Source organism: Hyperolius riggenbachi, chromosome 10 (genome assembly GCF_040937935.1).
Source record: "Hyperolius riggenbachi isolate aHypRig1 chromosome 10, aHypRig1.pri, whole genome shotgun sequence".
Classification (NCBI taxonomy): Eukaryota; Metazoa; Chordata; class Amphibia; order Anura; family Hyperoliidae; genus Hyperolius; species Hyperolius riggenbachi.
The window spans coordinates 280845635-280861758 of record NC_090655.1 but is presented as its reverse complement, the minus strand read 5'-3'; the positions used below and the strand labels follow the sequence as shown (position 1 = coordinate 280861758).

General features: G+C 47.9%; 1 protein-coding gene across 1 annotated transcript in view; it reads left to right on the top strand.

Annotated features, from left to right (window-relative positions):
- Nucleotides 1-4325: 4325 nt before the first annotated feature.
- LOC137537248 (zinc finger protein 721-like) overlaps nt 4326-16124 on the top strand; it is a 59759-nt gene continuing 47960 nt past the window's right edge. Inside the window, exons 1-6 of the mRNA XM_068259338.1 lie at nt 4326-4386; nt 7957-8063; nt 8691-8876; nt 10898-11098; nt 11225-11359; nt 11443-11566. Of these exons, the coding sequence (XP_068115439.1) occupies nt 7968-8063; nt 8691-8876; nt 10898-11098; nt 11225-11359; nt 11443-11566 (742 nt within the window). The 5' untranslated portion in view covers nt 4326-4386; nt 7957-7967. The remainder of the gene's footprint in view (nt 4387-7956; nt 8064-8690; nt 8877-10897; nt 11099-11224; nt 11360-11442; nt 11567-16124) is intronic.

Genomic DNA, 16124 nt, shown 5'->3' with positions numbered 1-16124 from the left:
GAGGCAGGTTGTATGCCCAGGACTGGGAATCACCAGTTAACAAGGTTTTAATAAAAATGACCCGTTGGGTCTCAGTCCCCGAGGATCGGGGTTTCAACTCGAAATATGATAACACTCTACTCTGAAAATTCCGGAAGTCAGACTTGTGGCCGGAAAATTTGTCTGGTACGGGCATACGGATGTCATCACTAGGAGGGGATCGCACCGAATCAACTGACGTCTGAAGGGTTTGCACAGAGCCTGTTAGGGACTCAATCAAAGCTCTGTGCTGGTCCAGTGCTTGATGGATAGTATCCACCGAAGTGGCAAGCACAGTCAGAGGGTCAGCGTGTGCGTCCATCTGTTTATGGTCTGGCGTTCTGTAACGATCGGTGGGCGCAGAGAGTATCTGATTACCGGTGATCTGCAGTATCACCGGAAATACAGATATATACCAGATTATAAGTGATCTGCAGTCTCACCGATAATCCGATATACAAACTAACCTCTGTTCGCCTGAGTAGAGTGTAGTGTTAGGTGTAACAGTAACACTTAGAGGACTAGGCCTCAGTGCAGCAAGGAGTACTGCACAGATTCCTTCCGCAGACCTGAGCTCTCCAAGACGGGAGGAGTCAGACTGACAGTAGGAAGGACAGACTGGAAGTAACCTTCAGGAGGAAGGATTACTAACAGAGCGAGGAACCGCCTCTAACAGTAAGGTCGGTTCTCGAGGTCGGACAAGCCAGGTCGTACACACACGGACAGATAAAGTACAAGATCAGGAGGCAAAGGCGGAGTCAAAGTACAGGCAGGGTTCAGCAACGGGGTATCAGATATATCGGGGTACAAAATCAGGAGGCAGAAGCAGAGTCAAGGAACGAGCCGGAGTTCGGCAACAGAGTATCAGAAATATCGAGGTACAAGATCAGAGTTCAGGAGGATAGTCAAGGCAGGCAAAAGTCATAACAGATAATCACAATCAAACTAGTACTTTAGCTATCAACAGAATCTAGCTAAGTGTAGGATTACAGCTCCAGCTGGTCCCGGCACACTTGCGGATCTGACTACGGATCTGGGTGCTCCCACATATGTGATCGCACGCCAGACAAAGAACAAGTGAACAACCAGCAGTATATATACTCTAGGACCTTTCCAGGACCTCCCTAATTGCTGGTCCAATGAGAGCAGTGGAATTTGTCAGCTGACCCAGCTGATCAGCCGACTCCCTTCTAACAGCTATTTAAACTTTGCCTCTGTGCTCGCGCGCGTGTAAGTCTGAATCTTGGTGGACTATCAGTCTCAGCCACACCAGTACTGTCATGCAATGTATCTAGTGCGGGGGCCGCCTCTGATGCGGATTCCGCCGTTACCAATGCGGATTCCGCCGCTCTGCCTATGCGGCATGCGGCGGTTTTTCCGCGTTGTGACGCCATGCTGGACGCGGAGACAGCCGCCTCACCTTGAGAGACGGCGGCTTTTCCGCGTTTCTTCACATGTAGTAAGTGATCTAGAGACATCCAATGTATGTACGTTGGTAGAGTCCTTGTAAGTAGCAAGGAAATGAACAGCGCTACTTAAAAACAGGCAAGTGCCTACCTGCAAAAGAGTGCAAGCCCCACTTGTGGGATATAATACACACCGAGCATACACATAACCTGTCTACCACTGGAGGAGGATGTTGGTTTCCTGTAACAGCTTGCATGCAACCTATTAAGTACTCGTCCCTCCCACTGCGAAGAAGTCGATCCTCCATGGGAGGGGCCTAACACTAACTAAATCCTAACCTATGTATATGCATAGCCTGGGTGCGGCTAATCAAATAAAGTCAAAAATTGAAAATTGCGCAAAAGGTGGATCAGCGCAACACCAGGCCGCCTCCGAATGGCCTCCAATCAGAGGTGCGCTGAGCCCCCCCAGAAACTACAAACGCACCTTGAACCCAAACAGAAGCTCTGCATATACACCAAAAGCATGGCTGTTAAGTGGGAGCAGCTGACCAAAAACAAATTAAATTAGTACATAGCAAGGAAATGAACAGCGCTACTTAAAAACAGACAAGTGCCTACCTGCAAAAGAGTGCAAGCCCCACTTGTGGGATAAAATACACACCGAGCATACACATGACCTGTCTACCACTGGAGGAGGATGTTAGTTTCCTGTAACAGCTTGCATGCAACCTATTAAGTTGCGCTGATCCACCTTTTGCGCAATTTTCAGAGTCCTTGTAAGGTCTGTTACCCAGAGACGTCAGCACACCACTGCCCGGTCTTCCGGGTCCCGACAGGTGGCTGACGTCATTGGAATGCAGGGTGATTCTCATATTACATTGGGCAAGCGGAGGACGCATTCTCAATACGCGCTCTGCCGATGTAAACAGTGATGCACGTGTGGCAGCTAATCGCTGACACGCTGGAAGCTGATCTGTCCGGCAGACTGGTGGAGTAGGAGGTGTCTGGCAAAGGAGGAATTGCTAATGGCTGCCACCTGTATAACCCTAGTTATGAAAAGAGAAGGGTGAAAAGCATGCACTGAAATGCTCATAGGCTTGAAGGAGTGTTTATTTATCTTTGTATGTGTCGCAGATCTATTCATCTAGTCAGATGAATAATTAGACCGGTGTCAGCGGCGGGGGAACGGAGCATCGGAGGAGGACGGCACGGGACATTGCAGCTGCAGCAGGGGAGGACTGGCCAGGGGGAAGGGGGGAGATTTCCCCCCAGGCTGCCCCTCATTTAATGATTTAGGGCTGGCCGATCCACCAACCTTTTTGATAATTATTATCGAATCAGATGAAAATCTGTGCTGCCACAAGCATGCCCAATCAACGATTTGACTGATTTCGGGTGGAAATGAGCTGAATGTATTGATCTGAGATGCTGGGAAATCTCAGGTCAATCAAGTGCAATAATCACGAACGATGAACGTGATGGAAACCCGGGCCATTGTCCCTCCAAATATATTATGTGCCCCCGGATGCCTGTGCATTATACTTTACCTGTCATGCTGTCCCTCAAGTGTCCTTACTGTATTTCTGCATTGGCACCTCACGTGACTGCTGGTATATAGCATGTGGGGCTCATGTGTGACATAATTTGGGCTTGGACTGCTATGAAAACAGGCCTCTAGCTTGTGTTTTCCCTCCAGACTAAAAGGCCCCAGTCCTCCCCTGAGCTGCAGGGGGCTGATAAAAGCTCCAGGTAAGTGTCAGTTTTTGTTTTTTAAAACATGCAAGAAAACCCCTTTAATGTAAACAAAAAAAAAAAAAACAAAAAAAAAAAAGTGGTTCAACTAAATATTTTGAATTACAAAAATGTTTGGTTTGGGTCCGCTTCAAAGCCTGCAGCTCCGACACTCTTCTGGCAGATGTTATTGCCACTAAAAATGCCATTAAAAATGCAGAGCACGCAATTCTATTTGTCTAGTCAGATGAATAATTAGACCGGTGTCAGCGGCGGGGAACGGAGCATCGGAGGAGGACAGCACGGGACATTGCAGCTGCAGGGGGCTGATAAAAGCTCCAGGTAAGTGTCAGTTTTTGTTTTTTAAAACATGCAAGAAAACCCCTTTAATGTAAACAAAACAAAAAAAAACAAAAACTAAAAAAAAGATACAGTTCTTTTGATTATCTCTTACAGCAAATCTCTCTTGGGCAGATGATTGCAGTTAAACAGGCTGCAGTTCCGCATTTGTCCACCAGGTGGAGAGCTATCTGCTTAGGTGGAATACGGATGCCGAAAGTGAAGGAGAGTAGAGTGTTGAAACGCATATATACCGGAAACGGTGGAACGCACAGGCTGACTTTTTTTTAGGTAAAAAGTGGAAGTGGGGGAGGGGTTAGGATGCACTTTGGACGGCGGGAGAGGAAGTACGTTAAAGTTTCTTATTTTCTTCTCAGACTCTCCAATGAGCAGGGAGGGGGAGAGGTACAGTATGTGTGTGTATACAGTGTGTGGTGTGTGTGTGTACAGTGTGTATATATGTGTGTGTACAGTGTGTGTGTGTGTGTGTGTGTGTGTGTGTACAGTGTGTGTGTACAGTGTGTGTGTACAGTGTGTGTGTACAGTGTGTGTGTACAGTGTGTGTGTGTGTGTGTACAGTGTGTGTGTGTACAGTGTGTGTGTACAGTGTGTGTGTGTGTACACTGTACAGTGTGTGTGTACAGTGTGTGTGTGTGTGTACTGTGTGTGTGTGTGTACTGTGTGTGTGTGTGTGTGTGTGTGTGTGTGTGTGTGTGTGTGTGTACAGTGTGTGTATGTGTGTGTACAGTGTGTGTACAGTGTGACTTTTTTTTAGGTAAAAAGTGGAAGTGGGGGAGGGGTTAGGATGCACTTTGGACGGCGGGAGAGGAAGTACGTTAAAGTTTCTTATTTTCTTCTCAGACTCTCCAATGAGCAGGGAGGGGGAGAGGTACAGTATGTGTGTGTATACAGTGTGTGTGTACAGTGTGTGTGTACAGTGTGTGTGTGTACAGTGTGTGTGTGTGTACAGTGTGTATATGTGTGTGTGTGTGTGTGTGTGTGTACAGTGTGTGTACAGTGTGTGTGTGTACAGTGTGTGTACAGTGTGTGTACGTGTGTGTGTGTGTGTACAGTGTGTGTACAGTGTGTGTACAGTGTGTGTACAGTGTGTGTACAGTGTGTGTACAGTGTGTGTACAGTGTGTGTTGCGTAGGGGGAGCAGGGGGGAGGCGTACATGCTGTTTAATCACAAGAAATTGTATGCGTGCTCAACATCAAGCTTAACCCTTACAAGTCTGGCTGTGCAAATCTGGCTAAAATGGCTTACCATGAGACATGCTCACGCAAAAATGCATTTGCTTTCGCATGCCAAACTTTGCAGGGTCAAAAACCAATCCCCGCGGGAATTAGTTCATGCTTTATAGCACTTATCCAGGAGCGCCACGAGGAGGCTTCCCATTGCCCCCATACAACCGGGGGGGCTGCGGGGCCCCAGGCTCTCTCACTGCCTAGGGACCACAGCGACACCCCGGAGGTGGAGGCTGGGCAACGCAGATGACCCCCCCAAGCGTGGCCAGCGCCGGGGGGGGGCCATCCGCACCCACCTCCCAAAAATTTAAAACCAGGCACTTACCTTAACGTCCATTGCGTTCTGCTACTGCGCATCGACTCGGGGCACTGCATAGAACAGGAGTGACGCATGGGTCACCCCGAGCTGTGAAGCTCAGGGCTGGCTCACACACCTCTCCAGAAGGGGGGGGGGGGGGAGGACAGGCACAGACAGCCCACTACAAGAGCAAGCCGTCCACCACCTGCCTCCAAAGGACAGAATTGCATAAAGCTTAATCACAAGAAATTGTATGCGTGCTCAACATCAAGCTTAACCCTTACAAGTCTGGCTGTGCAAATCTGGCTAAAATGGCTTACCATGAGACATGCTCACGCAAAAATGCATTTGCTTTCGCATGCCAAACTTTGCAGGGTCAAAAACCAATCCCTGCGGGAATTAGTTCATGCTTTATAGCACTTATCCAGGAGCGCCACGAGGAGGCTTCCCATTGTGTGAGCCAGCCCTGAGCTTCACAGCTCGGGGTGACCCATGCGTCACTCCTGTTCTATGCAGTGCCCCGAGTCGATGCGCAGTAGCAGAACGCAATGGACGTTAAGGTAAGTGCCTGGTTTTAAATTTTTGGGAGGTGGGTGCGGATGGCCCCCCCTGGTGCTGGCCACGCTTGGGGGGGTCGTCTGCGTTGCCCAGCCTCCACCTCCGGGGTGTCGCTGTGGTCCCTAGGCAGTGAGAGAGCCTGGGGCCCCGCAGCCCCCCCCCCCGGTTGTATGGGGGCAATGCACGCATACAATTTCTTGTGATTAGGCGTACATGCTGTGTAGGGAGAGCAGGGGGGAGGGGTACATGCTGTTTGAGGAGAGCAGAGAGGGATAGGGTTATGGAGGAGGGGAGGGGAGCGGCCTGTTCTGTAGTATGGAGAGGGGAGAAGCATGTTCTGTTGTATGAAGTGTGTTTGTGTGTAGAATTGGAGGAAGGGGAGGAGTACAGCCAGTTCTGCAGTGGGCTGGGGGGGAGAAGCAATGCAGCCAGTTCTGTGGTATGGAGAGAGGAGGAGAGGAGCAGCCTTTTCTGTAGTATGGGGAGGAGTGGAAGTGGCATGTTCTGTACTATGGAGAGGGGAGCAGCCTGTTCTGTAGTATGGAGAGGGGAGCAGCCTGTTCTGTAGTATGGAGAAAGGAGGAGGGGAGCAGCCTGTTCTGTAGTATGGAGAGGGGAGGAGGAGGGGAGCAGCCTGTTCTGTAGTATGGAGAGGGGAGGAGGAGGGGAGCAGCCTGTTCTGTAGTATGGAGAGGGGAGGAGGAGGGGAGCAGCCTGTTCTGTAGTATGGAGAGGGGAGGAGGAGGGGAGCAGCCTGTTCTGTAGTATGGATAGGGGAGGGGGGAGGAGGGGAGCAGGCTGTTCTGTAGTATGGAGAGGGGAGGAGGAGGGGAGAAGCCTGTTCTGTAGTATGGATAGGGGAGGGGGGAGGAGGGGAGCAGGCTGTTCTGTAGTATGGAGAGGGGAGGAGGGGAGCAGTATGTTCTGTAGTATGGAGAGGGGAGGAGGAGGGGAGCAGCCTGTTCTGTAGTATAGAGAGGGGAGGAGGAGGGGAGCAGTATGTTCTGTAGTATAGAGAGGGGAGGAGGAGGGGAGCAGCCTGTTCTGTAGTATGGATAGGGGAGGAGGGGAGCAGCCTGTTCTGTGGTATGGATAGGGGAGGGAGAGGGAACAGCCTGTTCTGTAGTATGGAGAGGGGAGGAGGAGGGGAGCAGCCTGTTCTGTAGTATAGAGAGGGGAGGAGGAGGGGAGCAGCCTGTTCTGTAGTATAGAGAGGGGAGGAGGAGGGGAGCAGCCTGTTCTGTAGTATGGATAGGGGAGGAGGGGAGCAGCCTGTTCTGTGGTATGGATAGGGGAGGGAGAGGGAACAGCCTGTTCTGTAGTATGGAGAGGGGAGGAGGAGGGGAGCAGCCTGTTCTGTAGTATGGAGAGGGGAGGAGGGGAGCAGCCTGTTCTGTAGTATGGATAGGGGAGGAGGAGGGGAGCAGTATGTTCTGTAGTATGGAGAGGAGGAGGGGAGCAGTATGTTCTGTAGTATGGAGAGGGGAGGAGGAGGGGAGCAGTATGTTCTGTAGTATGGAGAGGGGAGGAGGAGGGGAGCAGTATGTTCTGTAGTATGGAGAGGGGAGGAGGAGGGGAGCAGCCTGTTCTGTAGTATGGAGAGGGGAAGAGGAGGGGAGCAGCCTGTTCTGTAGTATGGAGAGGGGAGGAAGAGGGGAGCAGCCTGTTCTGTAGTATGGAGAGGGGAGGAAGAGGGGAGCAGCCTGTTCTGTAGTATAGAGAGGGGAGGAGGAGGGGAGCAGCCTGTGCTGTAGTATGGAGAGGGGAGGAGGGGAGCAGCCTGTTCTGTAGTATGGATAGGGGAGGAGGAGGGGAGCAGTATGTTCTGTGGTATGGAGAGGGGAGGAGGAGGGGAGCAGTATGTTCTGTGGTATGGAGAGGGGAGGAGGAGGGGAGCAGTATGTTCTGTGGTATGGAGAGGGGAGGAGGAGGGGAGCAGTATGTTCTGTAGTATGGAGAGGGGAGGAGGAGGGGAGCAGCCTGTTCTGTAGTATGGAGAGGGGAGGAGGAGGGGAGCAGCCTGTTCTGTAGTATGGAGAGGGGAAGAGGAGGGGAGCAGCCTGTTCTGTAGTATGGAGAGGAGAGGGAACAGCCTTTTCTGTAGTATGGATGGGGAGGAGGGGAACAGCCTGTTCTGTAGTATGGAGAGGGGGGGAGTGGAGAGGGGGAGGGGGCGTAGACTGCTCTGTAGTATGGAAAAAGGGGGGGGGGGGGGGTGAGCAGCCTGCTGTTCTGTAGTATGAAGGAGGGGGGGGGTGCAGCCTGTTCTGTAGTATGGAGAGGGGATCAGCATGTTTTTTTGTCTGATCTGACTGATGTAATACTGTACCATTCTGCCTTGCTTTTCTTCTATAGAGAGGAAATTCATGACCACATCAGCAAGTATGGAGGAGGGCTGGAGTCACATGAGTAAGAAGTTACTAAACCTCATCCAGGAGGTCTTCTCTCTGCTGACTGGAGAGGTGAGGAGGATTCTGGGAGGTCACATGATGTCACTGTTATCTCAGTTAATAAAACACACACCTGACCAGAGAGGTGAGGGGGATTCTGGGAGATCACATGACATCGCTCTTATCTCTAGTAATATAACACACAGGTGACCGGAGAGGTGAGGGGGATTCTGGGAGGTCACATGACATCACTCTTAGCTCTAGTAATATAACACACAGGGGACTGGAGAGGTAATAGGGATTCTGGGAGGTCACATGACATCACTCTTATCTCTAGTTATAAAACACACAGGTGACTGGAGAGGTTGGGGGGATTCTGGGAGGTCACATGACATCACTCTTATCTCCAATATAACATACAGGTGATCAGATAGGTAAGGAGGATTCTGGGAGGTCACATGACATCATTCTTATCTCAGTTAATAAAACACACAGCTGACCGGAGAGGTGAGGAGGATTCGGGGAGGTCACATGACATCACTCTTATCTCTATTGATAAAACACACAGCTGACTGGAGAGGTGAGGAGGATTCTGGGAGGTCACATGACATCACTCTTATCTGTTTATAAAACACAGCTGACCGGAGCAGTTAAGGGAATTCTTGGACTTTCTGTACTATCAACTGTTCTCTCTACTAGGTGTTTACATTGCCAAAAAGTGCATCTGTTGAACCCTCAACTTCACCTCACTTTCTACATAAACCATCCCTTATCCCAGTGTCCCCTCATTTCTGCCTGATGCCATTTTCCATGAGACCAGAGAGAAGGAAGAGGAAGAAGATTCTGGAAGTCACCAGGAAGATGATGGAGCTGCTGACAGGAGAGGTGAGCGGTGCTGGAATACGAGCTGTGGAGTTGGAGTCTGTAACAAAATGCACCGACTCCTAATAAATGGAAACTGTAATTAAAATAGAAATTTAAAAAAAATCAATTTTTCAGGTAATAGTTACCATAAATAACTTGTATATAAATGTATACAGTGATAGCCATGCGTAATCCACAAAAAATAATATCAATAAATACGTTATTTGTGCTGCTTCAATAAAGCAGTCCCCGTATTTTTAAAGTCAAATATACACATCTGATTGTGACTGTATATGATGTGTACACAGGAATCTCTTATATATACTAAATAACATCTATGCTGTAAGTATAAAGCCTGATGTGTAGCCGTGTCACTAATAGAGATGGTCAATGAGATGAAAATAATTCTGCATTGATGCTGGTTTATACAAATTTTGTATGCAAATTTATGCAGTCCCTTTGCCCATTACATCAAGTACTTTGATATGTTATTAAAACTGGGTTTGGTGACTACGAATTTAGTTACACAGTATTACTCTACATATGCACTCCCCACAGAGCTGCAGGGAATCCACTGAGAATGTTGTGCACATTGAACACAGAGGTGTTGTCTATCACCCATAAACCTAGTTCAGATTGTGCATGAAGAATGTGTAATAGAGGAAGAATCTCCTCATTCCCCTGCAGAGCACCTGCACATCACTCTTACATGTACCCACAGTTACATTGCCTAGGGCCTGATCCATGTTCAGATTGTGCATGAAGAATGTGTAATAGAGGAAGAATCCCCTCATTCTCCTGCAGAGTACCTGCACATCACTCTTACATGTACCCACAGTTACATTGCCTAGGGCCGGATCCATGTTCAGATTGTGCATGAAGAATGTGTAATAGAGGCAGAATCCCCTCATTCTCCTGCAGAGTACCTGCACATCACTCTTACATGTACCCACAGTTACATTGCCTAGGGCCTGATCCATGTTCAGATTGTACATGAAGATTGTGTAATAGAGGAAGAATCCCCTCATTTCCCTGCAGAGTTTCTGCACATCACTCTTACATGTACCACAGTTAAATTGCCTATGGCCTGATCCATGCTCAGATTGTGCATGAAGAATGTGTAATAGAGGAGGAATCTCCTCATTCTCCTGCAGAGTACCTGCACATCACTCTTACATGTACCCACAGTTACATTGCCTAGGGCCTGATCCTTGGTCAGATTGTACATGAAGAATGTGTAATAGAGGAAGAATCTCCTTATTCCCCTGCAGAGTACCTGCACATCACTCTTACATGTACCCCACAATTACATTGCCTAGGGCCTGATAGATGTTCTTTGTTCCTGTCTGTACCCTCTACAAGTACTCTTACTAAGGACTAATTTGGATTCTCTATTTAACAGCTGCTCTACAGTAATATTCTAAGTTTAGTTAAAATGCATCTCTAGTGTACATAAAAAACAACAACTCAGAGGTACACTAATGCTCAAAAGTTAGTGTCCCAACACATTGTCAGTTTAATATGATTTACTGGAACCCTGTATCAGCTGTGTTCTGGAGCATAGATTTGCCCCTTGCAGAAAATGGCCCTGGCCTTTTCTTCTCTATCAGAAACAGAAAAGGTAGAAGCCTTTTTCTGCAAGGTGGCAGGGCTACATGCTGGAACTCGGCTGATATGGGGCCCCAGTGAATCTTATTATACAGACAGCTTACTGGGGCATTCATGTCGACAATGACAGGTCAGGATGACTGACAGGGTAGAGTGTCAGCTTCTTGGCCATGAACTTTTTATTCCCAAAAGCAGATGTCATCTTAATATGGCTTTAAAATTCCTAAGCTTTGGCAGTGATGAAATACCTTCTATGTTACATACTTTCCATCCACAAGATTGTTATATGCTAATTAGAGGATTCGGAGGAATCAGAAACTGAAAAGTTGGATAATTTTTGTATCAACTCCACAGCTCTGGTGGGAATTATGGGACCTTGTCCAGTAACAGTGAGGGGTGTGTCTGGGTGGTGACTGTATTTTTGTGTCTGTCAGATTCTTATGAGGTGTCAGGATGTCACAGTCTATTTCTCCATGGAGGAATGGCAGTATATAGAAGGACACCAGGACCTCTACAAGGACACCATGATGGAAAGTCAGACAAGCTTCAGTTGCTTTAAAATGGAGCAAAAGGTTAACTTGAATGAGACCGTTGTGAATCTTACCCAGGACATCATCAACTTGCTAACCGGAGAGGTGAGGAGGGTTCTGGAAGGTCATATGACATCACTCATATCTCTGTTAATACAACACACAGCTGACCAAGGAGGAGGAAGGGATTCTGGGAAATCATGTGACATTATTGTTGGTTTTTCCTTACAGAATTGTCCTCCAGTGAAGTCTAGTGATCATGTGACCATCACGGTGCCCCCACCTCACTCCCTGATATCTGAGGGACACACCAAGCAGAAGATTCTGGAAATCACCAGGAAGATGATTGAGCTTCTGACAGGAGAGGTGAGAGATGTTGGGAATTATGGGACATTATCCAATAACAGTAAGGCATGTTTGGGTGGTGACTGTATTGTTCTGTGTTTTAGGTTCCTATAAGGTGTCAGGATGTCTCCATCTATTTCTCCATGGAGGAGTGGCAGTATATAGAAGAACACCAGGACCTCTACAAGGACGCCATGATGGAGAATCAGCCGCCCCTCACATCACCGGGTAAGAGGAGACTTTCATTTCTTATAAAGCAGAGAGCAGTACTTGTGGTCCACCTAGATCCCCCATCATCTGATAAACACATAGAGACAATGTATTCAGTCAGTGTGTGTGTTTCCTACAGATGTATTCAGTAACAGAAACCCACCAGAGAGATGTACAGGTCCTCTTTATTCCCAGGATTGTCCACCTAGATCCCCCATCATCTGATAAACACATAGAGACAATGTATTCAGTCAGTGTGTGTGTTTCCTACAGATGTATCCAGTAACAGCATCCCACCAGAAAGGTGTACAGGTCCTCTTTATTCCCGGGATTGTCCACCTAGATCCCCCCCATTATCTGATAAACACAGAGACCATGGCCTCAATTCATAAAAGGCTTTGCGGAAAAAACAAATCTGGGAGGGAAAATACCGCATTCAGTATTTTAGACCTTTGTGTGCTAATTCCTAAAGATTTTTACAGCTGCCTTTTGAAGTTAGGTAAATTACCACAGCACATTGAGCGGTACAGCAGAAGTTCGGCTCCCTGCACAGACTCACAGAGACTTCGGCTCCCTGCACAGACTCACAGAGACTTCGGCTCCCTGCACAGACTCACAGAGACTTCGGCTCCCTGCACAGACTTTCGGCTCCCTGCACTTTGCATTGTTAGGACCTCACCAGAGGTGTCAGTAATTATCGTCAGGCTTACCGCTTGTTGAAGGTATTATGAATTGACATTTGCTGTCAATTTACTGACATGTGTTGGAGGTAATTACAGCCAAGTCGGTAATTTTCCTCCCTGGTCGGTAATTTTAGTTTTTCATGCGGTAACAGCCTTTATAAATTGACACTTTGCTAAGTGCTCGGGAAAGTCTGCTGTTTTCAGCATTACCGCATGCGGTAATGCTTTATGAATCAAGGCCAATGTATTCAGTCAGTGTGTGTGTTTCCTACAGATGTATCCAGTAAGAGATACCCACCAGAGAGATGTACAGGTCCTCTTTATTCCCGGGATTGCCCACCTAGATCCCCCATCATCTGATAAACACATAGAGACAATGTATTCAGTCAGTGTGTGTGTTTCCTACAGATGTATCCAGTAACAGAAACCCACCAGAGAGATGTACAGGTCCTCTTTATTCCCAGGATTATCCACCTAGATCCCCCATCATCTGATAAACACATAGAGACAATGTATTCAGTCACTGTGTGTGTTTCCTACAGATGTATCCAGTAACAGAAACCCACCAGAGAGATGTACAGGTCCTCTTTATTCCCAGGATTGTCCACCTAGATCCCCCATCATCTGATAATCACATAGAGACAATGTATTCAGTCAGTGTGTGTGTTTCCTACAGATGTATCCAGTAACAGAAACCCACCAGAGAGATATACAGGTCCTCTTTATTCCCAGGATTGCCCACCTAGGACAGGGGAGGAGAGGAGCAGCTTGATCTGTAGTATGGAGAGGGGAGAAGCCTGTCCTGTTGCGTGGATGGGGAGGGGGGTAAGCAGCCAGCTCTTTAGTATGGAGGAGGGGAGCAACATATGTAGGTAGAGATAATACATAAGCAGCAGAAATGGATACAGAGGGGGGCGTGGTCAACATGGCGACCTGAGCGGACGTGTTGTGAGGGGCTTCGCTGCCTGGCCTTATTTTTCACAACTACCACTGCCTGAACACGACTAATTACTTCCCAAAAAATGCACTCCATAGTGTCGGGAACACTTCTCTCTACAAACTGGAGGATTGGTCTGCTCCACTTCCGGAGGGCTCTGCGGAACTCGGCCTTGCTTCTCCTGATTGGGACGCTGCTGCAGGCCGTTCCCGGGAAAAACAACTTTCAGCACGATACCATCCATACGAAGCTCCAGCCATGTCTCAACGTGCCAAGCAAAACAATAGGGAGAAAGGAGACAAAGCTAAACACAATGGCTACTCCCTCTGCACAAAAGTCAAAGACTAAAGAGGACAAAGAGACGGAATCTAATATGGCGGAGGATGAACAGGAGCCGCTTCCACCTTATGTGAATACCATCATGGAAGCCTTGCAATCTTGCCAAACGGCTCTTACCCTAAAAATCGACCATTCTAGATGCAGGCAGGACATGTCCACTATCCGAGAAAGATTCAGCGCAGTAGAAAGGCGGACCTCAGACACAGAGGATACCGTACGAGCACATGGCGCAGAGATCCCTGCAATGCAGCGCAGGATTAAAAGCCTGGAGGAGAGAGCGGTGGATTCCGAAAATAGGAATCGGCGTAATAATCTCCGTCTCCTCGGCCTCCCAGAGGGCAGCGAAGGTAAAGACGTGCCTGACTTCGTGGAGAAACTGCTGAGACGCCTTCCCCTGAGGATACCTTCTCCCCACTATTTGTGATTGAAAGGGCCCATAGAGTTGCCAATAAACGCAACCCACCAGGAGCACCACCTCATGCTCTCATCTTTAAGATCTTAACCTCCTGGGCAATAATCCCGAGCTGAGCTTGGGGTATATCGCGCAGGAGGATTTCTCAGGCCCTGGTGGGCCGATTTGCATAATTTTTTTTTTTTTTGTTTTTTACTTGCAGCTAGCACTTTGCTAGCTGCGCGTAACTTCCGATCGCCGCCGATCCGCCGCTACCCGCCGTGCCGTGCAGCCCCCCCGGACCCCTTGCGCAGCCTGGCCAATCAGTGCCAGGCAGCGCTGAGGGGTGGATCGGGACTCCCTCTGACGTCACGACGTCCATGACGTTGGTGTCGTCATCCCGCCCCGTCGCCATGGCGACCGGGGAAGCCCAGCAGGAAATCCCGTTCTGAACGGGATTTCCTGCTTACTCTGATTGCCGAAGGCGATCGGAGTGAGTGGGGGGATGCCGCTGCGCAGCGGCTATGATTTAAAAAATTTAAAAAAAGTGCTGCGCCCCCTCCTGGGCGATGCAATTGTATCGCCCAGAGGGTTAACCGTCAGAGCCCGGGATAACATTCTGGCAGCTGCAAGGAAGGTAGGAGACCTGTTTTTTGAAAATCAGCGTCTGATGTTGTTCCCAGACTTTACTGCCGAAACGCAAAAAGAACGCCGGGCATTCGCACAGGTCAAGTCTAAGCTACGAGACCGCAACATAGCACATGCTATGCTGTTCCCGGCTAAACTCAGGGTTGAGTACGAAGGGGAAACAAAATTTTTCAAAACTCCTGGAGACGCCTTGACTTGGATAGAGTCTTTGTCTTCAATTCACTAAGCTTTATCAAACACTTTATCAAACGTTTGATAATTTACTTCATGGGTAAAATCTAATTTGAATTCACTAAGGTGTTATAGATTTATTGAACGTTTTATCAGTAAAACATTCGATAAATCTATAACACCTTAGTCAATTCAAAATTAGATTTTACCCATGAGGTAAATTATCAAATGTTTGATAAAGTGTTTGATAAAGCTCAGTGAATTGAGGCCTTTGCCTTCAACCTAGCTGGCTTATTCCTCCTTTGCTCTTAAACTGTAAGTAAAGTGCCTCTCAAGATACTGACTATTCTAGTCCTAGGGCCTTATATGTATGGAGTTCTCTATACCATATCTCCTGCTCTCTCAACAAGCTAATATGCTGTTATTACAACACGACCCTTTGCTTCTATTTACTGTATGGCCTTTCTGGATTACGGCTTGCTATAGGCACTACTACATGTTCAGAAACAGTTTGTGTTTTTTCTTTTTCCCGTTGCATGGTTATTCTGTGTGTTTTTGGACTTTTGCTCATTTTTGGTGACTGCCTGTCATTTTTTTTGCCTGCCCACATGTCACATCGGAACATAGCACTTGGACATATTGGACCTGGCTCCCCCTATTCTTCCGCTGCTCCCTGGCTCTGCAATACTCCCTCTGTGTTGTGGTTTATGATCTGGGTATAACTTACTAAGCTATTATCAAGCTAATCCTGCTGCTTTATATGTTATTAGTGTAGCTTCTCATTGCTGATTCTAGATGTACATGTTTGGGTACGTGCTGCTCCGGGCTGTTATTCTGGGGGCTTATATAGATTTTAATGTGTGGGCTATATTTAAGGTGTTATGGCCGCTAAATACCTTTATTTAAATCTCCCGCCATTAATAGTTCGCGTGCGCCATTTCTAGTAACGGCCCTCTCTCTCCGTCCACATAACTTTCCCCCCCTGGACTCAGTTTGCACTCTCTCTGGTCCCCGGGATGCAGCCTGGAGTAGCGCTGCCAGTATTGTTACATAGTATTCTGTCCGAATTAATATCTGTCTGTACTGGATTTAGTATGCTACAAACAAACTGCTGTGACAGTCGCACATAGAAAATAATACTGATGCCTATTATACGTCTACACAACTTAATTTAATGTGCAGCAGATCTTTCATATTTCTGGGGGGGGGGGGGGGGGGGGGGGGGTAATATGTGCCTTGCCTACAACTCCTAGCCCACATACTATGTTAATAAGCTAGACTCACAGCTCTATGTACTATTCTTATCACTTCTCATTGTTACATCCAGCTATATATGTGTGTGTGTGTGTGTGTGTGTGTGTACGTACAGTGTGTACAGTGTGTGTGTGCTGTTCCAGGCTGTTTATC